The 27,459-nt window shown below is 40.7% G+C and overlaps 1 protein-coding gene across 5 annotated transcripts in view; it reads right to left on the bottom strand.

The window, feature by feature from the left end:
- Positions 1-27,459, bottom strand: part of LOC122555986 (endothelin-converting enzyme 2-like) — a 180,433-nt gene that overhangs the window by 93,980 nt on the left and 58,994 nt on the right. For 3 of the 5 annotated variants that reach the window (XM_043702324.1, XM_043702326.1, XM_043702325.1), the window contains exons 2-4: positions 23,756-23,842; positions 20,409-20,553; positions 6,450-6,665 (exon numbers count right to left, since the gene is read on the bottom strand). In XM_043702324.1, the coding sequence (XP_043558259.1) occupies positions 6,450-6,665; positions 20,409-20,553; positions 23,756-23,842 (448 nt within the window). Of the gene's footprint in view, positions 1-6,449; positions 6,666-7,883; positions 8,167-20,408; positions 20,554-23,755; positions 23,843-27,459 lie in introns of those variants that run through there. The other 2 variants (XM_043702328.1, XM_043702327.1) reach the window with 2 other exon arrangements.

Here is a 27,459-nt window from a genome sequence, read left to right as displayed (position 1 = left end):
TCCCGACCTCTCCGCCCCCACCCCCGTCTGACCTATCACCCTCACCTTGACCTCTTTCCACCTATCACATTTCCGACACCCCTCCCCCAAGTCCCTCCTCCCTACCTTTTATCTTAGCCTGCTGGACAAACTTTCCTCATTCCTGAAGAAGGGCTTATGCCCGAAACGTCGATTCTCCTGTTCCCTGGATGCTGCCTGACCTGCTGCGCTTTTCCAGCAACATATTTTCAGCTCTGATCTCCAGCATCTGCAGTCCTCACTTTCTCCTCAAAGACTAGTATGTCCTAAACGTAGTTGCCATTTGTCAGCCCAAGCCTCGATATTGTCTCGGTCTTCCTGCAATTTGACATGTAGTGCTTCAGTATTCTGAAGAGTCACAAATGATGCTGAACATCATCCAATCATTAGTGAACATCCCCAGAACATTGTGACTCAGAAACAAGAATACTCCCAACTGAGCCACAGCTGACACCATCTAATAATTTTTTTCAACCAAATCATCTAAACTTTTTTTTCAAAGAGGGTCCAGCATCAACAGTATATTTCCCAAATGAAATGCTTGCTTGAGGAGCACAAAACGAGTCCATCAAATTAGGAAAACAACCAGAAATCCATCACGTGATATTTCAATGCATTTAATGGGCCAACAAGTTGAAAAATGGGTTTTGTAGTGGCACCAAAAACACACAATTTTTACATATACTTGTATGAAAATGATATCTAATGAGATTTTAATATATAATATTTCCTAGTGTTTACACCAGTACAGCATAACATTGTTATATATTCAACCATATAAAATGTGCATCCTGGACTGTTGGTACATACATTTTAGGCAAATAAATTCACTTTTATAACTTCAGATTTAACCTTTAGCCATTTTTGCCATTCTATTTCAGGCTGCCCTAACACTATCTTCCTTCTTATGCAGACTCTTGGGATTGAGGATGTTCTTGTTTCTGCTCCATTTTGAAGGGTTCTAAGATGTTTGATGAGTCTAATGCATGATCTGCAGACTCTTCCACAGGAGAACCAGGTCATGGTTGAAGACTTACTTTAATGTTGGATGGTTTAAAAACTTTCCCCAACTCCTTGATATAGTCTGTGTGTTTTTCTGAAGTCTTGGAATGTGTTCAAAAGTTTTTGTTTGATTAGCACTTTTGACCTCTTCAGGGATGTTTCAGGGCATCAATATGGCATTTCCCCTGTCTATCTGGGAGACTCCTTCCACCAGGTCCGAATAGAACAGCTGCTTTGGGAGTGTGGTGCCAACAACACACCCTGCCCAGAACGTTTTTTTCAGTGATTAGCTCCTTAATGCCATCCACCCATCTTGCTAGCATCTTGCAAAAGCACTGTCATTGGAACTTCACCAATGGATTGAAGTGCAAGTCTGCATGCCATATAGGAGTGCGAGTACACCATAGTCACATGTTTAAGATCCTGGTCTTTAAGTTTTCTTTTCATCAGTTAGGAAAAGTCAGCACATTGGACGAAACAGTGATTCTCATTGTCCATGATTTTTCTTGTTGAGGAGGCTCATAAAATATGGAAAAAATGGACTAGTAACTTCATGCTTCCTCAGCTATTCACTTGTTCTCTTAAAGACATTTAATTTCTTCTTCCTGTCATTATTAACCTTAACAACCCTTTACCATCTTCTATTTTGTCTGTTAGTCCTTTATATATTATTCTCCTTCCACACTTGCATTCTTTTTTCCATTTCATTCCTCCCTTGTTTAGCTCATCTTTTGTCCTGTTTTTAAAATAGTTTTTAAAATATTGCATTTGAAGAGTTACAAAATAAACTGATTTACCCACATTCTCAAATTATCCAGTGTATAAGAATCTGTTTATTTTCCAGTTGCCAGAGGAAGGCAGTGTACCTCAATCATTGTAACTTCAGTATGCCACATAGACCTTCATACCTGCTTCACCATTCAATACATTATGGCTGATCTATGATCTAAATATACATACCTGGCTTGACCCAAAATTCCTTATTAGCTTAAAAATATTTATTTAGTGGATCCAGTTCAGTTTCTGATCAATGTACATTGAGTTGGAGTCAACGGTAATACTACAGAATGTCATGCGAGTTGGTTAATTTTTTTGTTGGAGAAGGTTATTGTTGATGCTTACATGAACTTCTGTTGCATGCTACTCGTCAGTTCAAGCCTTAATGTTCTCAAGGTCTACATATGGTAAGCTTCCATATTTCAGTTGCAAACACTGTGCAATCATATGCAACAATTCCACTTCTAACTTTAAGCTGGGAGAAGGTAATTAATGATGGAGCAGATGATGGTTGAACCTAGGCCATTATAGAGTCACAGAGTCATACAGTACAGAAACAGACCCTATAGTTCAACTAGTCCATGCCAAACGTAATCCCAAACTAAATTAAACCCAATTTTTCACCTGCGCTGAGGGGTGACCTTATAGAGGTTTACAAAATTATGAGGGGCATGGATAGGATAAATAGACAAAGTCTTTTCCCTGGGGTCGGGGAGTCCAGAACTAGAGGGCATAGGTTTAGGGTGAGAGGGGAAAGATATAGAAGAGACCTAAGGGGCAACTTTTTCACACAGAGGGTGGTACGTGTATGGTTTGAGCTGCCAGAGGAAGTGGTGGAAGCTGGTACAATTGCAACATTTAAAAGGCATTTGGTTGGGTATATGAAGAGGAAGGGTTTGGAGGGATATGGGCCGGGTGCTGGCAGGTGGGACTAGATTGGGTTGGGATATCTGGTTGGCATGGACTGAAGGGTCTGTTTCCGTGCTGTACATCTCTATGACTCTATGACATGCTTCCCACATCCTGGTACCTAACTCAAAGCTGTGTCTTCAACAAACTAGCAATTTCCTGTAATGAACTAGGAGATTATTATTCCGTCAGACCTTTTTCCCCACAGAGGCTTAGAAGATTTCAACACAAACCTGCTGCCTTATTATTAGTTAGATGATAACACATACAAAGCTAAAGATTATTCAGTTAATAACATTAAGCCATAAAAATATTTCCAATCATGAATTGCAACATAATTTAATTAATTTAACAATGAGTCTTAGATAATTTGCACTAAACGACATACAGGCTTATAGATTAACATAACCTCGCTGACCCCATTTCATCTCTTTCATATCTTTATTGGATCCAAAGTTTCCTACATCATAATTTACTTCCTTTGATTGTTCCTATATGGCTTTAAGTATTCCTTCTTCAGTCTCCTTTCTTCACCCTCCATTCCAACACACCACCTTTTTCTCTAAAATTTCCCTTTCTTTAAAACCTCATAACTGGGGACGACTAAGTGAATGAACTGCAAACAGGATTTAATTTCAATTTGGTTACAAGTTCAGTTGCAGATGCATGGAAATTATTGGCAACATTATCTTCCATTCATGTTGTCCTAATATGATACAGACCAAGCTTTGTGTTTAATTTTTTTTCTGCGCAAGTCCCTTGGGGTGATTTCTCAAAGCACAAAGGCCACCATCCTCTCTGATTTGGCAGGCTTGCTTATCACAAGGCCTGCATCTTTTGTAGTACAGTTTGTCCATTGCAAACTGAAATGTTGATGCATTAGTTACTTCTCTGCTTATTCAGATCAACAGTAAAAGAAGTAATTTAATAATGTCCATGCTGTAAGAGCACTTGAGAACATCTTTTTATATTTGTCACTGAGAGCAGCTCTGCCAAACACATTGCCAAATTCAAAACTTCACAAAGTTAAAAAAAAAGTTAAAGGTTTACAAAATTGTACCAATTTTATCATTTGAGAAGATTTGTAGCTTAGGTTGTGGTTCAGGTTGTAAGTTTGCTCACTGGGCTGGTAGGTTTGTTCTCAGACATTTCGTCACCATGCTTGGTAACATCATCAGTGTGAGCCTCCAGTGAACCGTTGGTGTTGTGCCTCACTTGCTATTTATCTGTCTCGGTTTGGAAATGATGTCATTTCCAGTTCCATTTCTGAGAGGTTGATAAATGGGGTCCAAATCTACATGTTTGTTAAAGGAGTTCCAGTCTGAATATATGACAGCCAGTCTGGCAGCATCCAAGAGGCAGGAGAGTTGATGTTTCGAGCAAAAGCTCTTCATCAGGATTGCATGCTGACGAAGAGCTTATGCTCGAAAAGTTGACTCTCCTGCACCTCGGTGCTGCCTGACTGGCTGTTCTTTTCCAGTGCCACACTTTTTGACTCTGATCTCCAGCATCTGCAGTCCTCACTATCTCCTATTTTGTATATGACATTTGATCTGCTGGTTGTTGGTATGGGGTCCTTTAAATTCATCAGGAGCTGTTTCAGTGTGGTGGTAGGTTTATGGGCTACCACAAAGCCTACACAAAACAGGTGAAATTAACTAGACAGACCTCCAAAGAATGAAACCTGAAGAGTCCAACACATCCTGTTTCTATGAATTACCAAAGGTACATAAACAAGGAACCCCCCTCAGACCCATAATCTCACTTCCCAGTACACTGACATACAGACTAGAAAAGGAACTGCAATGCAAACTGAAACACCTAGTAGAAGACTCAAGCCACTCCATCCACTCGACCCAGGAATTCCTTTACATCATCAAAGATACCAAGGTAGAGGACAACAAAGTCCTGGTTTCCTTCAATATGACAGCCGTGTTCACATCAATAAACATCACCCTCGGCAAAGAAACACTGTCTCACTGCTAGACGAACCAAGGACACAAATGCCTGACAGCACCACCTCCATCAGCAAGAACAGCATCCTCAAACTAGTAGACCTGTACCTTAAAACCCACTACACTTTCAACAACGAGAGCTAAAACAAATCAATGGGATACCTATGGGATCACCAATATCATGACTCTTAATAGAAGCAGTTGTGCAGAAGTTAGAACAAACAGCCCTTTTCATGATCCAGCCCAAGCTTTTGGTCGGCTATGTGGATGACATCTTTGTCATCACAAAACACAACATATTAGAAGAAACACACAAACACATGAACAACATCTTTACTGATATAAAGTTCACCAAAGAGGAAGAGAACAACAGCAGACTCCCCTCCTGGGCATAACAATAGAACAAGAAGCCAATGGAGAGCTGCAGACCAGCATCTACAGGAAAGACACATACACTGACCAGACACTCAACTACAGGAGCAATCATTACAACACCCACAACGGAGCTGCATCAGGACATTATTTAAATGAGCCACATCACACTGCAGCACCCAGGAACTATGAGAAGCCGTGGAAAAACACCTATGCAACGTATTCAAGAACAGCGGGTACCTGATAAGCGCAGTCCACAGATTCCTGCACAACAGACCCAAACAAGACATAACACACCCAGAAACTCTAGCCACCCTGCCATACATCAAAGACATATCAGAGATGATGACCAGACTACTCTGGCCCCTAGGATTATGGTAGCCTAGAAACCTACCACCACAATGAAACAGCTCCTGATGAATGGAAAGGACCTCATACTAACAACCAGCAGAATGAACGTCAAATACAAAATACCCTGCAAGGATTGCAACAAACATTGCATTGGACAAATGGGCAGGAAACTAGCCACTAGGATACATGAGCACCAACTAACCACCAAAAGACATGACCAACTATCACTAGCATCCATACACACAGACTAAGATGGACACCAGTTTGACTGGGACAGTACATCCATCCTGGGACAGGCTAAACAAAGACATGCATGGGAAATCCTGGAGGCCTGGCATTCAAACTGGAACTCCATTAACAAACATATAGATTTGGACCCCATTTGCCAACCTCTCAGAATCAGAACCGGAAATGATAATCGCCTCCAACAACAAACCAAGACAGATAAATAGCAAGTGCGACAGAACACTCATGCTTCACTGGAGGTCACTGATGATGTTACCTATCATGGTAATGAAACATCTGAGAATAAATCTACCAGCTCAGCAAACAAATTTACAACCTAATTTTACCATTGCAATGAAAGCAACATTAAATACCTTTGCATCTTCTCAAATTTCAAAGTACTACCTTATAATTTCGGTTTTGTAGGAGGGGGTTTTGCCAAGATTTATTGTGCAATCAGGTACTGGAAGTTTTTAAAATAAAAACATGTTTGCAATAGTTCAATTCTTGAATGTAACGTTGCAAGCTGGACTGAAGCCTGCCATGATAAACAGATTTTCATTTATTATGTGCATTCTAGCCATCTTTTTCTGGTTACAGGTATCACAATGAGTTCTAACCAAGTATGTTTTGCATTTAGCAATGCACAACATATTATCAAAGGAAGTTTTTCAAACACCATAAATAAAGCAAATTGTAACACTTTAAATGGTAAAAGTGTTAACTGCAGAGATGAGTAATGGATGTCAAAAATTATATTTATTATATTAATCTGTCATAAATAAACTGTACATGCCGAATCACATTCAATAATTATCATATCTTTTTCCTTTTACTTACCCAAAAGATGTTTCATAACTGCCTGGTTCTGGTCCCATAAACTATTAAAGGTATTCCAACGTGACCTTCCATCTGGCAATGGATTTTTCTTTATCCATCCCCCGCAGGCATATTGATAAAAGTCATTGCAGGGGTCCACTGAACGGTCTAGGGATTCTGTTATTTTCGCAGCGACCATGATACAAGTTTCGGTCAGACAAATTTTATGTGACGGATCTGCAAAATGAAAAATGCATATAGAATTCCCTTTTACAACACTAAATCATAAATGTCAAGTGGTAAGTTAATATTGAGGTTTGGTCATTTTCCTGAGGTGACATATAAAACAGAAATGGAAAACGACTTTCATGCAATCACCATTCAACTCAACAAATTTGGTTAGGTCAGACAGGTCCAAGGTTGAGAAAGAATAATAGAAAAATTGAATTTTAAATAATTAGACTAAGAAATAGTATAGCCAAGAAGCAAAAGTAATATTTAAAAGATAGGTTAAGTAGCACTGTACTATTAAAATAATATTTTGAGGCAATTGCTATAGTTGTCTTTGTATTCCAATGTCTTTAGATTTCAATTACTGCAATATTAATATTATTTTCAGCATCAGTTCTAAGCTGGAAAATCAACTAAGAATTACACTTCAATATCATGTTGAAAGCCTAAAGGATAGAAATGGGTAGTCCACGAACTGCCATTCGTGGCATCTCAAGACCTCGTGAAGTGGTTCCATAACCGATGAAATGAATTGTCGTCACTATTAAAAGTCGGAAAACACTGTAAGCAGTTTTCACACGTAAGCTCATATACAGCAGTGATGAATGACCAAATAATTTATTTCAGGAGTTATTTGAGGAATAAATGTTTGCCAGACGACAAATGCTTTTCCTCAAATCCTGAATGTCACATCTTATAAATTCTTCATCTCCTTTTTGTCTACGGAGGCTTACAAGATTTAAACACAAACCTATTGTTTTATTATTAGCTAGATGATAACACATACAAAGCTAAAAATTATTCAGTCATTAGCATTAAGCCATAAATATTTCCGATCATAAATTCTGAAATAATTTAACTAATTGAACGAATTTTAGAAAATTTGCACTAAACAACACACAATCTTATCGATGAACACCACATTCAGTGACACTATTTCATCTCTTTCATAACTCTATAGGATTCTTAGCTTCCTGCATCATAGTTTACTTCCTTTCATTGTGCTTTAAGTATTCCTTACGCCTCCTTTCTTCACTCTCCATTACACCACCTCACCTTCTCTCTTAAAACTTTCCTTTCTTGAAAATATCATAACTGGGGCCTGCTAAGTGAACAAACCGCAAACAGGATTTAGCTTCAGTTTGGTTATAAGTTCAGTTGCAGATGCATGAAAATTATTGGCAACATTACCATCCATTCATGTTGTTCTAACATGATACAGACCAGGCTTTGTGTTTTTTTTTGTAACCAAGTCCCTTGGGGTGATTTCTCGAAGCACAAAGGCCACCATCTTCTCCAATTCGATAGGCGTGCTTGTCACAAGGCCTATAGCTTATGCAGTACAGCTTTTCCACTGCAAACTGAAATGTTGACGCATTTAGTTACTTCTCTGCTTATTCAGATAAACAGTAAATGAAGAATCTTTGGAGGATTTATTATTTTTTTTGACACTCCTTTTTTTTGGAATTCAGACACTTTTTTTCCTTTTCCTTTCGAGCTTGATTTTCCCCGGCACCCATGTCGCATGTGTGAATGTGTCAGACACAGTGAAGAACAACAAATGTGTAAATCTTTATTTATAGTCCACCACCAGAGAGAAAGGAAACACCCAACTGGCTAGTGACAAGCTGTGGTCTTCTCATCAAAGGACAATTCTGCATGATCAAACAGTGAAGGAAAGGGCAGGGATTAGATCAAAACAGAGTTGAAGGGGGAAATAATATACTCCATTCCCTGCGATGCCCACCTCTCCCTGAACCGACCAAGGGTGCTGGTGGACATTGCGTGCTCCTTCTCCAGAGACACCTGGGCTCTGACATAAACGCGGAAAAGGGGCAGGCAATCGGCCTTAACGACCCCCTCCAGTTTGGCCAGGCCCAGGAGCAAACTCACGAGGAGGTCCTCTGACCTGCCCTTCCCCCTCCGCACTGGGTGCCCGAAGATCAGGAGCGTGGAACAGAAGAAGTGCAGGCAGATACAGAGAAGACGGTTTTTAAGAAACTTAAAAATGGGGTGCAAGCACCCACACCCAATATATAGATGGTCCACTGACTCCACAGCACCATAGAATATGCAGTTGGGCTGGGAGTCTATGAACCGCCACTCATCGCAGGATTTTTTCTTTTCTTTTTTTTTCCTTTTTTTTACCCCCACACTACCACCTAACTGCGGTAGTGCTTATTATTTCCCCAGCATCCAAGTTGTGTGTGTGCGGGTGTGAGACACAGTGAAAGACACAAGGTGCACGAATCTTTATTCAACTTTCCACCACCAGGAAGAAAGGAAACACCCAAGTGGCCAGTGATAAGCAGAAGAAGGTTTTTAAGAAACTTAAAAAGGGAGTGCAAACACCACACCCAATATATAGATGGTCCACGGTCTCCACAGCATCATAGGACAAGCAGTTGGGCTGGGAATCCGTGAACCACCACTCATTGGAGGACTTTTTTTTAACATTTCAAGTCCAGCATAACTCTCCTTCAGAACTCCCGGTTAGATTCAAAACATGATGGATGGTGAAATAACTGAAGGTGGTATCCCATCACCAAGCCATCTTTTATTTACATGTGAAAAATACTTGACACTGGTCTGGCTTCCTCAGAGCCAGCTCTCAGAGTGAATAGAACCCCTGGCACTCCTGTTTATATTTTTTTACACACGAATCCAGCTTTTTCAAGAGCTAGCTCTCAGAGTGAGAAGTGCCCCTGATAGTCCTATTTATTTGTTTTTTTTTATTTTGCAGTAGTGCTTATTTTTTCCCCAGCACCCATGTTGTGTGTGTGCAGGTGTGAGACGCAGTGAAAGACACAAGGTGCACAAATCTTTATTCAAATTTCTACCACCAGGAAGAAAGGAAACACCCAAGTGGCCAGTGATAAGCAGTGCCCTTCACCTCAAAGGGCAATGCTGTGTGATCAAACAGTGATGGGGAGGGCAGGGATTAAATCAAAATAGAGTTGGAGGGGGAAATAATGCACTCCACTCCTTGTGACGCCCACCTCTCCCTGAACAACTCCAGGGTGTTGGTGGACACCGCGTGCTCCTTCTCCAGAGACACCCGGGCTCTAATGTAACGGCGGAAGAGAGGCAGGCAGTCGGCCCTAACGACCCCCTCCACAGCCCACTGCCTGGACCGGTTTATGGCCAGTTTGGCCAGGTCTAGGAGCAGACCCACAAGGAGGTCTTCAGACCTGCCCTCCCCCCTCCATACCAGGTGCCCTAAGATCAGGAGCGTGGGACTGAAGTGCAACCAAAGGCAGAGAAGAAGGTTTTTAAGAAACTTAAAAAGGGAGTGCAAACACCCACACCCAATATATAGATGGTCCACGGTCTCCACAGCATCATAGGACAAGCAGTTGGGCTGGGAGTCTGTGAACCACCACTCATTGGAGGATTTACTTTAATTAAGGCAAGCCTGATTGGCTGTTGTTAATAATGACTGAATTTCTCTGAAGTTAATGGTTCCAAGCTGATATGCGTGGCAATGGTAACATTTCAACCCTTGATTAGGATCACATCATCAAATTATCTGGTTATATTCCTGGTGGTGGAAATTGAATAAAGATTCGTGCACTTTGTGTCTTTCACTGTGTCTCACACCTGCACACACACACCATGGGTGCTGGGGAAAAAAATATAATAAGCACTACCGCACTTAGGTGGTAGTGTGGGGGGTAAATTTTAAAAAAAGAAAAAAAAAGATAAAAAAGAGAAGAATAAAAAAAAAAGATCAAATTATCTGGTCCATACAAATCCAACCCAGCCAGTTACCACCCATTGGTCTACTCTCCACCATTAGTAAAGAGATGGAAGGTGTGATCAACAGTGTTTTCAAGCAGCACCTACTCAACAATAACCTCCCCAGTTGGATTCTGCCAGGGCTGCTCAGCTCCTGACATCATTACAAACATGGACAAAAGAGTCAAATTCCAGAGGTAAAGTGACAGTGACAGTCCTTGACATCAAGACTGTATTTGACAGAGTGTGGCATCAAGGAGCTCTAGCAAAACTGGAATCAATGGGTATCGGGGGACAAATTATTTGCTGGTTAGAGTCGTACTTGGTACATAGGACGATAGCGGTGGCTGTTGGAGGTCAGTCATCTCAGCTCCAGGATATCTGTGCAGGAGTTCCTTAGGGTAGTGTCCTCGGTCTAACCATCTTCAGCTGCTTCATCAATTACCCTCCCTCCATCATAAGGTCAGAAATGGGGATGTTCGCCAATGATGACATAAATTCAGCACCATTATTACTGCTCAGACACTGAAGGAGTCCAGTTCCAAATGCAACAAGATCTGGACAGTATCCTGAAGAAGGGCCTGTGCCCGAAACGTCGAATCTCCTGTTCCCTGGATGCTGCCTGACCTGCTGTGCTGTTCCAGCAATAAAGTTTCAACTTTGATCTCCAGCATCTGCAGACCTCACTTTCTCCTTGGGCTGGCTAGTGGCAAGTAGCAAATATGCCATACATATGCCAGGCTATGACCATCACCAGTAAGAGACAATCTAACCACTACTCCTTGACATTCAATGATGCTACCATCACTGAATCCTCCACTATCAACATCCTGGGAGTTATCATTGATTAGAAACTCAACTGGACTCACCAGATAAATGCAGTGACTACAACAACAAGTCAGAGTCTAGGAATACTGTGGTGAGTAATTCACTTCCTGACTCCCACCATCTATAAGGCACAAGTCAGAAGTGGGATGGAATACTCCCGACTTCCCTGAATGTGTGCAGCCCCAACAATACACAAGAAGCTCAACATCATCCAGGACAAAGCAGCCCACTCAATTGGCACTTTATCGACAAGCATCCACTCCCTCCACCACCAATACTCAGTAGCAGCAGTGTGTACTATCTACAAGATGCACTGCAGAAATTCATCAAAGATCCTCAGACAGCCCCTTCCAAACCCATGACCACTTCCATTTAGAAGGTCAAGTGCATCAGATATATGGGAACAGCGCCACCTTCAAATTCCCCTCCAACCCACACACCATCCTGACTTGGAAATATGCTGCTATTCCTTCACTGTTGCGGATTCAAAATCCTGGAATTCCCTCCCTAATGGTATTGTGGGTCAACCCACAGCCGGTTGGCTGCAGCAATTCACGAAGGCACCTCAACACCACCCTTCTCAAGAGCAATTAGAGATGGGCATTAAATGCTGGCCAGGAAGCAATGCCAATAGCCTACAAAATGAATAATTTTCTTAAAAAGTGTATAATGATCTATCACTAGCCATCCTCAGCAGATCTTTCCTGGTCTCTTCCTGGAGTGTGCACCACTCAAAAGCTGGTCTTCAGCCAAGTAGATTAATTCTATGAGACAGAGTTGAAAAGAACGATGCTGGAAAAGCACAGCAGATCAGCCAGCATCTGAGGAGCAGAAGAGTCAACGTTTCAAGCATAAGCCCATCATCAGGAATGTGGGGGTGGGGAGGTGCAGAAGAGGGCTGAGATAAATAGGAGGGTGGGGGTGGAGCTGGAGGGAAGGTAGTTGGAAAGGTGATAGGTAGATGCAGGTGGGGGATGATGGTAATAGGTTGGAGCAGAGGGTGGAGCAGACTGTGGAAAGGAAGATGAATAGGTGGGACAATTCAAGTGGGTGGTGCCAAGTTGGAGAGGTGGATCTGGGAAGAGGTGAAGAGACAGGAGATGAGGAAACTGGTGAAGTCTACCTTGATGCAATGTGGTTTGAGGGTCCCAAGGCAGAAGATGAGACGTTCTTGCTCCTGGCACGAATGGCTAGGATTTGGTGGTGGAGGCGGCCCAGAACTCGCATGTCTTTGGCGGAGTGGGAAGGGGAGTTGAAGCATTCTGCCAAGGACATGCAAGTCCTGGGCCTCTTCCACTGCCAAATCCTAGCCACCTGACACCTGGAGGAAGAGCGCCTCATCTTCCACCTCGGGACTCTCCAACTACAGTGCATTAACATCGATTTCACCGGTTTCCTCAGCTGCCCTCCCCCCCCCACCTCATCCGTCCAACTCGGCACCGCCTTCTTGAACTGTCCAACTGTCCATCTTCCTTCCCACCTACCCACGCCACCCTCCACTCTGACTTATAACCCCACCTGTATCTACCTATCGCGTTCCCTGCTACCTTCCCTCCAGCCCCAACCCCCCCTCCTCCTATTTATCTCTCAGGCTCCAACCTGGCCAATTCAGACTGAGTCTGTTTAGTTTCTGTACTTTTACTGCATGCTTGTTCAAGTTTCTTCCTCAAACATACCTATTCAATGTTCCCTCTTCTTCCACAGATTCTATATACTGGCAATTCACTGTATAACCTGTTTTTCAACATTGATGACAGTTTTGGAGTCTTCATTGGAGATCATCTCACAGTCACTAATTTATGAACTTTCATGGCGTTGAGTTTTCATGGCTTCTAGTTCTATTGAAGTTGCTATTTCCAATGCTTAAAGTCTACGTTCCTTTGCCTCACTAATTGTTTCTGGATTGCTTCGTATCTTAAACCAGTCTGTCTCTGATAGCATCATTTATGTTGTCTCCAAATTTGCAGAGCTCTGCCAACTTCTTTAGCATTCTAAGAACTGGGAGATAGATTCATCATTATGTTGGTTGCCTTTCTGGAAGCTGAACCTTTCAGTAATCACCAAAGGTTTTGGTGTAAAATGGTTATGTAGGATTCCTACTTTATTTTCATCAGGTTTGGAACCTGCCTTCTCTGACTGTCCAAGACTCCGCAGGAAGTTAAGAGTTTTCCCCCATAATGATCTGCATCAAGTTTGTTAGCTTCAACAAAATAATGGAATACCTCTGTGTAGGCATTCCAGCTCTCTATATTTTCATCATATGGTCCTATGGAGCTGAATTTTCTTGTCAATTTATATTTTCCTTTTAAAGTGTGACGGGTCTATAGAGCATGCTGTACCACAAAAATGTAAGCTCTCCCTTGCTTCTTCTAGTTTAAACGAGATATTCCCGATGTTGCCTGTTTCTTTCTGAATTCACACCCCTAGATCAAAACCACTTGCCTCCACATAGGGTACTCACAAAACAAATTGCGGTTACTGGAAATTTGATCACTTTGATGGGATTGTACTATAGACCAACACCACCACTCCTCCAAAGCGCACCCCCACCCCCCCCCCCAACCCCCACCACATCATGCACCCTTCCTTTCCAGCAGAAAATTGAGGAGCAAATATGTATAGACATCCTAGATATCTGTCAGAATAAAAGTAGAGGATTTTGATTTTCCTAACAATCGATTGGGACTGCTATAATGTTAAGGGGTGATGGTAGGACTTTGTTAAGTGTGTTCAAGAAAATTTTCTTCATCAATATGTAGATGTACAATTAGAGGAGGAGCAAAACTCAACTTTCTCATGGGAAATAAGGGAGGGCAAGTGACTAAGGTGTTAGTGGGGGAGCACTTTGGGACCAGTGACCATAATTCTATTAGTTTTAAAATAGTTATGGAAAAAGGATAGGCCTGAACAACAAATTAAAGTTCTAAATTAGAGCAAAGCCAATTTTGACAGTATTAGACAGGGACTTTCAAAAGTTGTGGAAGGCTGTTCACAGGAAAAAGGGATGACTGGCAAGTGGGAGGCTTTCAAATGTGAGTTAAGGAGAGTCCAGGACAGCATATTCTGTTAGTGTAGGAGGAGTAGGGAACAGTGGATGACTAGAGATATTGAGGTTCCGATCGTGAAAATGGAGGCATTTGTCAAGAATAGACAATTGGGAACAAGTGAATCCCTTGAAGAGTATAAAGGGAGTAGGAGTACACTTACGAGGGAAATCCAGAAGGCAGAAAGGGGACAGGAAAATTCCTTGGCAGATAAGGTAAGGTAAAGGAGAATCTGAAGAGTAACTAGCAAGAGAATAGGGAGCCTTAAAGATTAATGAAGCCATCTATGTGTGTAATTACAGGAGTAGGGTTAGATACTAAATGAATTTTTTGCATTGGTATTTTCTGTGCCGAGAGATACGGAAGCTAGGGAAGTTGGGGGGAATAAATACTGATGTCTTGAAAAGAGTGCACATTACAAAAGAGGAGGTGCTGGAGGTCTTAAAATGCATAAAGGTAGATTAATCCCCCAGGACCTGATCAAGTTCTATCTGTAAGAATACTAGGGTAGTTATGGTAGGGGATTTTAACTTTCCAAACATCGACTGGGACTGCCATAGTGTTAAAGGTTTAGATGGAGAGGAATTTCTTAAGTGTGTACAAGACAATTTTCTGATTCAGTATGTGGATGTACCTACTAGAGAAGGTGCAAAACCTGACCTACTCTTGGGAAATAAGGCAGGGCAGGTGACCTAGGTGTCAGTGGGGGAGCACTTTGGGGCCAGCGACCATAATTCTATTCGTTTTAAAATAGTGATGGAAAAGGATAGACCAGATCTAAAAGTTGAAGTTCTAAATTGGAGAAAGACCAATTTTGACGGTATTAGGCAAGAACTTTCAAAAGCTGATTGGAGGCAAATGTTCGCAGGTAAAGGGACGGCTGGAAAATGGGAAGCCTACAGAAATGAGATAACAAGAATCCAGAGAAAGTATATTCCTGTCAGGGTGAAAGGGGAGGCTGGTAGGTATAGGGAATGCTGAATGACTAAAGAAATTGAGGGAAAGTGAGGACTGCAGATGCTGGAGATCAGAGCTTTGGTGAAGAAAAAGAAGGAAGCAGATGTCAGGTACAGACAGGATAGATCGAGTGAATCCTTAGAAGAGTATAAAGAAAGTAGGAGTATACTTAAGAGGGAAATCAGGAGGGCAAAACAGGGAGATGAGATAGCTTTGGCAAATAGAATTAAGGAGAATCCAAAGGGGATTCACAAATATATTAAGGACAAAAGGGTAACTAGGGAGAGAATAGGGCCCCTCAAAGATCAGCAAGGCAGCCTTTGTGTGGAGCCACAGAAAATGGGGGAGATACAAAATGAATATTTTGCATCAGTATTTACTGTGGAGAAGGATATGGAAGATATATACTGTAGGGAAAATGTCCAGAATACAGAGGAAGAAGTGCTGGATGTCTTGAAACGGTTAAAGGTGGATAAATCCCCAGGACCTGATCAGGTGTACCCAAGAACCCTGTGGGAAGCTAGAGAAGTGATTGCTGAGTCTCTTGCTGAGATATTTGTTTCATCGATAGTCACAGGTGAGGTGTCGGAAGACTGGAGGTTTGCAAAACGTGGTTCCACTGTTTAAGAAGGGTGGTAAAGACAAGCCAGGGAACTATAGACCGGTGAGCCTGACCTCGGAGGTGGGCAAGTTGTTGGAGGGAATCCTGAGGGACAGGATTTACACGTATTTAGAATGGCAAGGATTGATTTGGGATAGTCAACATGGCTTTGTGCGTGGGAAATCATGTCTCACAAGCTTGATTGAGTTTTTTGAAGAAGTAACAAAGAAGATTGATGAGGGCAGAGCAGTAGATTTGATCTATATAGACTTCAGTAAGGTGTTCGACAAGGTTCCCCATGGGAGACTGATTAGCAAAGTTAGATCTCATGGAATACAGGGAGAACTAGCCATTTGAATACAGAACTGGCTCAAAGGTAGAAGACAGAGGGTGGTGGTGGAGGGTTGTTTTTCAGACTGGAGGCCTGTGACCAGTGGAGTGCCACAAGGATCGGTGCTGGGCCCTCTACTTTTTGTCATTTACATAAATGATTTGGATGCGAGCATAAGAGGTACAGTTAGTAAGTTTGCAGATGACACCAAAATTGGAGGTGTAGTGGACAGCGAAGAGGGTTACCTCAGATTACAACAGGATCTTGACCAGATGGGCCAATGGGCTGAGAAGTGGCAGATGGAGTTTAATTCAGATGAATGCGAGGTGCTGCATTTTGGGAAAGCAAATCTTAGCAGGACTTTTTCACTTAATGGTAAGGTCCGAGGGAGTGTTGCTGAACAAAGAGACCTTGGAGTGCAGGTTCATAGCTCCTTGAAAGTGGAGTCTCAGGTAGATAGAATACTGAAGAAGGTGTTTGGTATGCTTTCCTTTATTGATCAGAGTATTGAGTACAGGAGTTGGGAGGTCATGTTGCGGCTGTACAGGACATTGATTAGGCCACTGTTGGAATATTGTGTGCAATTCTGGTCTCCTTCCTATCGTAAAGCTGCTGTGAAACTTGAAAGGGTTCAGAAAAGATTTACAAGGATGTTGCCAGGGTTGGAGGATCTGAGCTACAGGGAGAGGCTGAACAGGCTGGGGCTGTTTTCCCTGGAGCATCAGAGGCTGAGGGGTAACCTTATAGAGGTTTCAAAATTATGAGGGGCATGAATAAGATAAATAGACCAAGTCTTTTCCCTGGGGTCGGGGAGTCCAGAACTAGAGGGCACAAGTTTAGGGTGAGAGGGGAAAGATATAAAAGAGACCTAAGGGGCAACTTTTTCACGCAGAGGATGGTATGTGTATGGAATGAGCTGCCAGAGGATGTGGTGGAGGCTGGTACAATTGCAACATTTAAGAGGCATTTGGATAGGTATATGAATAGGAAGGGTTTGGACAGATATGGGCCGGGCGCTGGCAGGTGAGACTAGATTGGGTTGGGATATCTGGTTGGTATGGACGGGTTGGACCGAAGGGTCTGTTTCCATGCTGTACATCTCTATGACTCTATGACTGTAGGTGCATCTCAGGACATTGTGGAAAGCTATGTAAGAAATTGTGGAACCCCTAGCAGAGGTATTTGTATCATTACAGCCACAGGTGAGATGCCAGAAACCTAGAGAGTGTCTAATGTTGTGCCATTATTTCAGCAAAACTGAAAGGAAAAGCCATGAAACTACAGAAACCGTGAGCTTGACGTCAGTGGTGGGTAAGTTGTTGGAGGGAATTATGAGCGACAGGATTACCATCCATTTGGAGAAGCAGAGGCTGATTAAGGATAGTCAGCATGGCTTGTGTGTGAGAAATAGTGTTTCAAAACTTGTCTGAGGTTTTTGAAGAGGTGGTGAAGAAGACAGAGTTGTGGATGTTGATGACATGGACTTTAGCAAGGCCTTCAACAAGGTTCCACATAGTAGAATGCTTAGCAAGTTAAGATCACATGGGATTCAGGGACAGCTGGCCAACTGGATACAAAATTGGCTTGATGGTGGGAAAGAAGCTGGTGATAGAGGGTTGTTTTTCGGACTAAAGACGTGTGACCAGCGGTGTGCCACAAGGATCAGTTCTGGGTCCACTGCTGTTTGTCATTTATATGAATAATTTGGGTGAGAATATAGGATACATGGTTTTTCTGTTTGGGGATTACACCAAAACTGGTGGTAAAGTGGACACTGAAGAAGGTTATTTAAGAGTACAAAGAGATCTTGATCAGCTGGGCCACTGAGCCGAGGATGGCAGATAGAGTTTAATTTAGATAAATGAGAGGTGCTGCATTTTGGTAAAAGAAACCAGGGCAGGACTTACACACTTAATGGTAGGGCATAAGGGAGGTGTTCCAACAGAGAGACCTAGAAGTGCAGATGCATAGTCCCTTGAAAATGGCATGCTAGGTAAGCAGTGGTCAAGAAAGCATTTGGCACACTTGCTTTCATTGGTCAGAGCACTGAGTATAGAAGTTGGGACGTATGTTGCATCTATCCAAGACATTTGGATTACTGCATACAATTCTAGCCACCCTGTTATAAGAAGGATGTTATTAAATTGGAAAGGGTGTAGAAAGGGTGTTACGGAGACTGGAGGGGTTTGTATTTTATGGCGAAGCTGGATAGGCTGGGAGTTCTTTCCCTGGAGCATTAGAGGCTGAGGGGAGACTTTATAAAAACCACAAGAGATACAGAAAAGGTGAATAATTAAGGTCTTTTACTGAGGGCAAGGGAGTCCAAAACTAGAGTTCATAGGTTTAAGGTGAGAGAGGAAAGCTTTAGTCATAGTGATGTACAGCACAGAAACAGACCCTTCGGTCCAAATCTTCCATGCCGACCAGATATCCTAAATTAATCTAGTCCCATTTTCTAGCATTTTGCCCATATCCCTCCTATTTGCATACCCATCCAGATGCTTTTTAGATGTTGTTATTGTACCAGTCTCCACCACTTCCTCTGGCAGCTCATTCCATACATATCACCTTCTGCATGAAACATTGTCCCTCAGGTCCCTTTTAAATCTTTCTCCTTTCACCTTAAATCTATGCCTCTAGTATTAGACTTCCCTATCCTGGGGAATTGACTTTGACGATTCACCTTATCATGCCCCTCATGATTTTATAAACTCCAATACTCCAGGCAAAACAGTCCCAGCCTATTTAACTTCTCCATATAGCTCAAACCTCCAACTCTGGCAACATTCTTGTAAATCTTTTCTGAATTCTTTCAAGTAACACAACATCCTTCCGATAGGAAAGATATCAGAATTGAACATAGTATTCCAAAAGTGGTGTAACCAATGTCCTGTACAACCACAACATATACTCCCAACTCCCACACTCAATGTACTGACCAATAAAGGCAAGCATACCAAACACTTCAGTACCCTGTCTACCTGCGGCTCCACTTTCAAGGAAGTATGAACTTGCACTCCAAGGTGTCTTTGTTTGGCAACACTCGCCATGGACAAATGAATCATAAAAATTAGAGCAGCTTTTATTAGAAGCAGCCTATCGTCCACCTTAGTAGTGTCAGTGTCAATGCTAGCACAAATTTATGCTATCATAAATTATGGCCATTTCCCCAATAAACTCTGAGTTGGAACAAATCAACTCATTTTATTTGTGATCTTCAGGCTACTACATTTGTAAAATAAAAGACCATTTTACATAAATTCTCATATATATCAATGATAATTGACAGAAACCTACAGCTACCCTCCAAGACAACCTCATGGCTCACTTCAAAGAGGCGCAAGGGAGTTACACTGGTATACTGGAAAATTAATCTTTTAATCAAATACTAAAATTGATCATTTAGACACATGTCATTGCTAATTGTAGGACAATGCAATGCTTAAATTCGTTGTCATATTTCCAACATTACAACATTAAATACTCTTTAAAACTACCTCAATGACACTTTAGAATGACCCAAAAGTTGCCCCAAATAATATAGAGTTGAAACTTTATTGCTGGAACAGTACAGCAGATCAGGCAGCATCCAGGGAACAGGAGATTCGACGTTTCGGGCACAGGCCCTTCTTCAGGAATGACCGTTTCCTTAGATCCAATTCAATCGCTAACTTATGTTGTTAACCATCGTTGAGTCACCTTATCTTTTTGCTCATCTCACTGTGTTGGGAATATGTACATTACATATCTTCCGGTGTGTAATTAAACAACAGCTATTGCCTGTCTGCCATTAAATCTTTTTTTCATGTTCTTTTCTAATTCCCTGAGTAAACTTGGTCCTTATCATAGCTTGCACGCATCAGGCGTCTTACCGTTATAAAAAAAATGTTTTGCAGCACCTGCCTACGGAACCGACTGATCATTCCTGAAGAAGGGCCTGTGCCCGAAACGTCGAATCTCCTGTTCCCTGGATGCTGCCTGACCTGCTGTGCTGTTCCAGCAATAAAGTTTCAACTTTGATCTCCAGCATCTGCAGACCTCACTTTCTCCCCAAATAATATAGATACAAGTTCAGAATTTTAAGAGTATTTTTGCTTTTTAAAACAGATCTATGATCTTTAAAAAGGATGAAGAATATTAAGAGTAGATAAAATGAAAGAGAAACTAAAAAGTATTGCCAGTATGCAGTATTCAAAAGAATAATCAAAAAAAACTAAATCTACATAATGGATTATCCAATTTTAGCTTACCTTGGGAATTTTTTATTACCAGAGTAATAACACAACCAATCAGGGCCATGACTACAACCAAGAGGACTGCTAACAAGGTCAGTTCCAACTGTGTTATTGTTCCAATTGATCCCAAAGAAAGCGATTTACCTTTTCTGAAACCAACCTGTTGAGAATTCAATGAGAAATTTCAAGATAAATTTTCCTTTCAATATAAATTATCATCAAGCCCTTGAACAAAAGAAACATTAAGACTAAGCATTATGATCATTTAAACTAAAAAATTACATTGTGAAAAAAGGTGCATCCTTCTAATGGAGAATGATCAGAAAGTCACCACAGAAGTAATTTCTTTACTGAGACTTAATGTGAATTTGTGCATAAGGGAATCTACTGGGTAGATTTGGGACCAAAAGGGAAAAATTAAAAACTACAATGTGAAAAATATTTGACTGACCACAGATTTCTGTGTGGTTTACATCAAAGATAATTAACAAAAGGCATTATTACTTTTAAAGGGGAAAAGTCATCAATATTACAGGTTTATAAGCTTAAACCCCTCTATCCCTCAGATTGTGTATCTAAATACAGAGATACATTGACATAACACTAATTTACCTGGAAACATGATTAAATCTTTAACTATTCCAAGGCATTGCTGACAGCCTCCCACATTTTACGCTACATAAACGTCATGTAATCTATATCTCTACTGTCCATGTCCTACCTTACATCAAGTTCCATTCATCCAATAGAAGCTCATAGTTAAGCAGAGCCTCAATTTTTAAATTCTCCTATCTTTGTTCACCAACCTCTACGGCATCTTCCTTCCCTATCACTGTAATCATCTCCAAGTCCATCACCTTCAATGGTATTTCCTTTTTTCTAACTCTAGCCTCTTGGGCACTACTGCAGTGCTAATGAAAATGTCTTCAGCGACTTTTGATTTAGAGATGCTGGTATTGGACTGGGGGGTGTACAAAGTTAAAAGTCACACAACACCAGGTTATAGTCCAACAGGTTTATTTGGAAGCACTAGCTTTCAGAGTGCTGCTCCTTCGTCAGGTGGTTGTGGAGTATAAGGTCTGAAGATACAGAATTTATAGCAAATGTTTATAATGTGATGCAACTGTAAGTACCCTGACATGTTTTATGATGTCAAATGCACAACAAAATCTATTTAACATCAAATTTCAACGCATTTTGTAGTCTGTTAAGTCCACAGTATCAAAATGCCTGTTTAGAGGGGAGGCGAGGGTCGAGTCGTACTAACGTTCAACAATTAATCTTGATAATCTCCCGGGCACTCAGGTTTGAATCCTGCCAAGGAAAATTTTAGAATTTGAATTCAATTTAAAAAAAACTGGAATTAAGAGTCTAATGGTGACCATAAAATTATTACCGATCATCAGAAAAAAACCCACCTAGTTCATTAATATCGTCTGGTAAAGGTAACTGCTGTCCTTACCTGATCTGGCCAACATGTTACTCCGGACCCATAGCAATGTGGTTGACTCTTAACTGCCCTCTGGTCAATTAGGGATGGGTAATAAATGCTGACCTAGCCAGCAAAGCCCACATCCCATGAATGAATGAAAAAGAATCACTTGTTTTAAGTGTTATAATGGTCAATGATCTCACAATTATAATACTTTTAATCCCAGGATTTTTATCGAATTCAAGTTCATCATCTGCCTTGGTAGAATTGAAATTTGGGACCCCAGGACATTATCTAGATTAATAGTCTTGCAATAATACCACTAGGCCAGTGCCTCCCCTCTAAACAGGCACTTTGGTACTGTGGACTTAAACCACTACAAAATGAATTGAGATTTGCCAAAAAAATTGAACTGACTTATACAGTACATTTAAGAGTGCGTCATAAAATGTGACAAAAATGCTTCACATAAGGAATTAGAAGTACTTCCAGTGCATCTTGTGTTCTGAGACTGGAGTTATGATTGAATATGCTGATACTAAGTACAGTACAGATGAAATTTTCCACACAGTCCATAATAAATACAACATTTAAAAGGCATCTGGATGGGTATATGAATAGGAAGGGTTCAGAGGGATATGGGCTAAGTGCTGGCAAGTGGGACTAGATTAGGTTAGAATATCTGGTCGGCATGGACACATTGGACCAAAGGGTCTACTTCCATGCTATACATCTTCTAAGACTCTAAATAGAAGCTGGGGTATATCATTTGACCCACTGAGCCTGCTCTTCCATTCAATACAATCATGGCTGATCTGTCTGTGGTTTTAACTCCATTTTCCTGCCAAACCTTCCTCCCCCAATCACTCACCTTCCCAACTTCAGAACAAATTCCTCATCTAAACCTTATATCCCAAAGCATACAATGCTATAGGCCAAGTGCTGGAAAATGGGATTAGAACAGTTTGGTGCTGGTTGTTGAAGGTCATAGATTCAATGGGCTGAAGAGCCTTTTTCTGTGCTGTAAACCTCTATGACTCCATAAGGAAGATCCCTTATTTTAAAGCTAGGCCCCCTAATTCTTGATTTCCTCCAGTACAGGAAATATCCTCTCAGCATCTACCCTGTCAAATTCCCGCCAAACCCTGGATATATTTCACTAAGACCACTCATTCTTCTAAACTCTAATGAGTATGGGCCAAATCTGTTCAATCTTTCCTTATTTAACATTCCTCATTCCTTTTATCTCAAAGTATAATTAATTAGTAATTAAATCTTCATGTAAACGTAAATGCAACATGTTGAACTCCAAAGCAGCAAAATGGGACTGCTTTCAGTTTGAAATAAAGAAAGAAAATGTCCCAATATGTTGTCCATCCAGATCTACAAAGGACCAGTTCCATGTTTTTAGCAAAGAGCACAATTTTCAAAGCATATATGGTGGGGATCTTAAAGTTCAAGCACTGCTTTAAAAACATATACATGTCAAGAACCTGCCCAATTTCAAACATAGATAAGCAAGCAGTTCAAAATGACTCACTTCTCAAAATGTGAACACTGCAGAAAAACTGAGCAGTTAGGTTTTGTTTATGGGAAAGCAAAATAAATATTACTGTTTACTCTCCTCATGAAACTACTATAATCAGGACTATTCCACTAGACATCACAATGAAGAAATTGTTAGTCACTATCTTTAAAAAAACCAAAAGAAAATGGATAAACAAAGGATACAATGTGGCTGTTCTTGATTATGCTGTAGCAGTAACTGCACTTTCCTGTGCACATTGTTACTAAAGAAACTGAGTTGACACCATATCATGAAACGACTTCCTAAACATTCATCACGTATACAAATAAAGGAAATGAGTATTAGGGTGGACAAGAAACCATGATTTAATAAAAATCAGTTTGACCAGTCAATTCTACAAACCTCCACACTTTCTGGTGAGGCATTGCCATCTGTTGCTAATTCTGTAGGATCATCATCTTCAAAAGTTGCACGCTTATAGTTTGACATCTGTGTGGTTAAGAAGAAAAAATATCAGTCAGTTAAAGCTAAGTAACTTTTAACTACTAGAAATGTATTTTTTGTGGAATCTGTAAACAGCATTTACTAGCATTGTCCAAAGTCTTGCAAACAAATGACTGAACAGTAGCACTGAATTGAATAAAAATTTCTTATATTCACAAGCGTTTACTTTCAAAGTCAAAAAGAGTGCAGTCATGTAACACAATGACTTCATCAATAGAAAGGGTTTCATTCCATTAATCTGCAAGTTATTTGTGATGACCTTAGAAGTCAGCGCCAGATACGTTGTACGGAGTGTGCCACATATTCCTAGCATGCTGTGCTCTGCACAACTGCAGCAAGCAAAGACAGGATGTGGTGGAGGCTGAAGAGCTGGGGAAGCAGCAGCAGTTTTCTGAGGTGGAAGATGAGGACACTGAGTAGGAACAGCATCACCTAATGCACAGTAGAGTGCTGCAGCATCAAACACAACAAGCCAAACAGGACTTGACTGATACCCAGTTACAGTTGATGAAAGCTGGATCACTCACTGATAGTAACTTAGTTAGTGCTCAAAAGGCAAGCAGTCAATTTCAGTTTTGAGATGCAAATTAAACTGTTTTTTGTTCACTTCTCTGAATGAAAGTAAATGCTTTGAACCATTTCAAGGCTTTCTTTTATGTGATGGTCCCCTATCGAACAAAAGATAGAATGTTGGAGTACATTGGATAGTAGAGAAAGACTAGCATTAACTTAGACAGGATTGTAATATAAGATGAGACTAAGGATAGAGAAGCTGTGTGGTTTGCTTCTTAATCAGCAAAAGGTATAAGAATGTGCACTTGTATGCGCAATGAAGAATCAGACCTACTGTCGTGCTGTAGGGTTGGTTTGCGGTTACTCTCTCACTACATGTACAGTGAAGGGCAACTCCAGACACCAATTCTTGACTTGGGGTTTAAAGATGGCACCACCACCACAGATCTCGAGATATCGCAGCACTGTCGGGTACTTGCAACCTACAAGTGGTGGAACAATAGGCCAGAGACAGAAAAATTGCAGATTCTGGAATCCAGAGTAGACAAGCAGGAGGCTGGAAAAACATAGCAAGCCAGGCAGCATCAGGAAGTGGAGAAGTGGACGTTTTAGGCCAAGCAGGAAACCACAGGCCAGTTGGCTTAACATCTATCAGTGGGGAAATGTTAAAAGCTGTTATGAAAGTAGTTTAGCAGTTCAAGGTAATCAGGCAGAGCCAACATGATTTTGTGAAAGGGTTTGCCTGTTTAGCCACTCTACTGATGACATTATTTAAGGAAATAGCATCCAGTGGATAAAGGGGAATTATTGGATATACCAAACTTAAGATTTTGAGAAGGCAGTTGATAAAGTGATACAAAGGTTTCTATAGAAAATACAAGTTCATGGTGTACAGGGTAGTATATTAGCATGGACAGAAAACTGGCTTTGTCATCTGAGGCAGAGAATGGGCATAAATGGGTCTTTTTATGGTTAATAAGATGTAACAGCAGTGCTCTGTATAGATCAGTCATGGGAATTCAACTGGTTAAAATTTATACAAATGATTTGGTTGAAGGGATAGAAAGCGTGGTTAAAAACTTTGCTGATGACACAAAGACAGGGAGGAAAGTAAGTAAAGGAAAGGGAAGAGAAAATATGAAGGCTACAAAGGTAGATAGATCATGTGAGTGGACATGGACGTGGTAAATGAAGTATACTATAGGAAGTTGTGAAATTATGCATTTTGAGGAAGACCAAAAAGGCACATTTCTAAATTGCAGAACGACAGATTGCAGAGTTCTAAGATGCGGAGGGATCTGGGTATTCTAGTGCATGATTCACAACAGGCTCGTAGGCAGATACAGCAAGTAATTGTCATTTATTGTGGTATGAACTGAATACAAAAGTTGGGAGGTCACGCTGTTATACTACAAAGTACTGATGAGACCACATCTGGAGATCCACATACAGTATTGGTCAGTTTAGGAAGGATACAAATGCATCAGAATATAAGTGGAGGTGGCAATGGAAATTCTTATGAGGAAAAGTTGGCTAGGCTACACTTGTATCTGCTGAAGTTTAGAATACCAAGAGGCAATTTGATTGAAACATACAAGATCCTGAAAGGTCTTGACAGGATTATTATTTACCTATTTTTCTAATCAATGTGTTCAGAAATACTACTACACACCTCTGGAGCAGGTGGGACTTGAACCCAGGTTTCCCAATCCAGGGAGAGGGACACTACTATTGCACCCTCATTGGAAGAACCGAGAACCGAGGGTCACTGTTTAAAAATAATATGTCACCCATTTAGAACTGAGACAGCTGTTTTTTAAATTACAAAGCGTCATGAGTCTTTGAAATTCTCTTCATGAAAAGGCAATGGAGGCCGAGTCTTTGAATATTTTAAGGCAGAAGTGAACAGATTTTTGATGAGCCATGGTGTGAAATGTTATCAGTGGTAGGCAGGCATATGGATTTGAGATTACAATCAGAAAGCAATCATCATATTGAATGAAGGAGCAAGCTTAAACAGATAAATTATGTATTTCTGTTCCTTGTTCTTGTGTTCTTTTGTTGGTACGTGTCAAAATTCATTGTGAGAGAAATTTGTGGGAATAAATACTCAAGGTCCAGAAAGTGCTGAGATTAGTATTGCAACCACATTTGTCCTTTATGCAGATGATCACTCCAAACCTGTTTACAATAGGCTTGTATCTGTATAGATCCAACAACTAACAAGAAAGAAAATTCAGAACCTATTTTCCCTAACAGCAACTTTTAATAGTCTTCGAATGCAACAAATGATAGCAACTGGGCAATCAGTTGTGCAGTCAATCTTCTGAAGACAAATAAAACGTAAACTATACAAAATATACAACTGGATTTGAGAGTATTTGAATATGAGAATATTATGTTGTGAATTTTCCTGTACATTTTTTATCAGCAGATGGTACTCTGCCCTCTTCATTTAAATGGTAAAAGTTTAAAAAAAATTTTTTTAAGTTAATGTTCATTTTTAAAGCAGAGAGAGTTTGAATTTGTTTGGCATAAAAACTGACATTGTACGACTTTCTATAAAGTAAATTAAGCAAATTATAAGTCTTATATAAATGACAGGCTTCAGCAAGTTTTTTCACAAGATTGTACTGGTAAGAATGTTCAAGATCATGTAAGCCATAAATAACAGTTGGCTTCAGCAAGATGATGAAACCTTCACTCTCTTCTCAAGGGCATTTTTGTGGGATGAATCAAAATGAGAAATTCATTTAGTTCCTCGCTGAAGAAAATATGGTTTAAGGAAAAATTCTACTACTTTGATCTAGCAAAGAGCCAATATAGGCACAATGAGGTGAGGGGAATTATTTTTCACAGTAAACTGTTAAACTTAACTATCCTATTTTCCTTTTTCTCCAGAACTTGGAGTTTACATTACAGATTTCTCTACACAAAAAAACTTGTGATCTTAAAATTAGAAAAAAATCCAACCATTACATGTCTGTGCAATCAGATAGAAATGGATGTCAAAACAGAGGAGGATACATTAGGCAGGAGCCACCAAACTACCCTTCAACATACTTATCACCCATTATATTATGTATATC

This window comes from Chiloscyllium plagiosum, chromosome 13 (assembly GCF_004010195.1).
Source record: "Chiloscyllium plagiosum isolate BGI_BamShark_2017 chromosome 13, ASM401019v2, whole genome shotgun sequence".
NCBI classification, from domain to species: Eukaryota; Metazoa; Chordata; class Chondrichthyes; order Orectolobiformes; family Hemiscylliidae; genus Chiloscyllium; species Chiloscyllium plagiosum.
The sequence above is the reverse complement of the archived record's forward strand: the minus strand, read 5'-3'. Positions and strand labels throughout refer to the sequence as shown.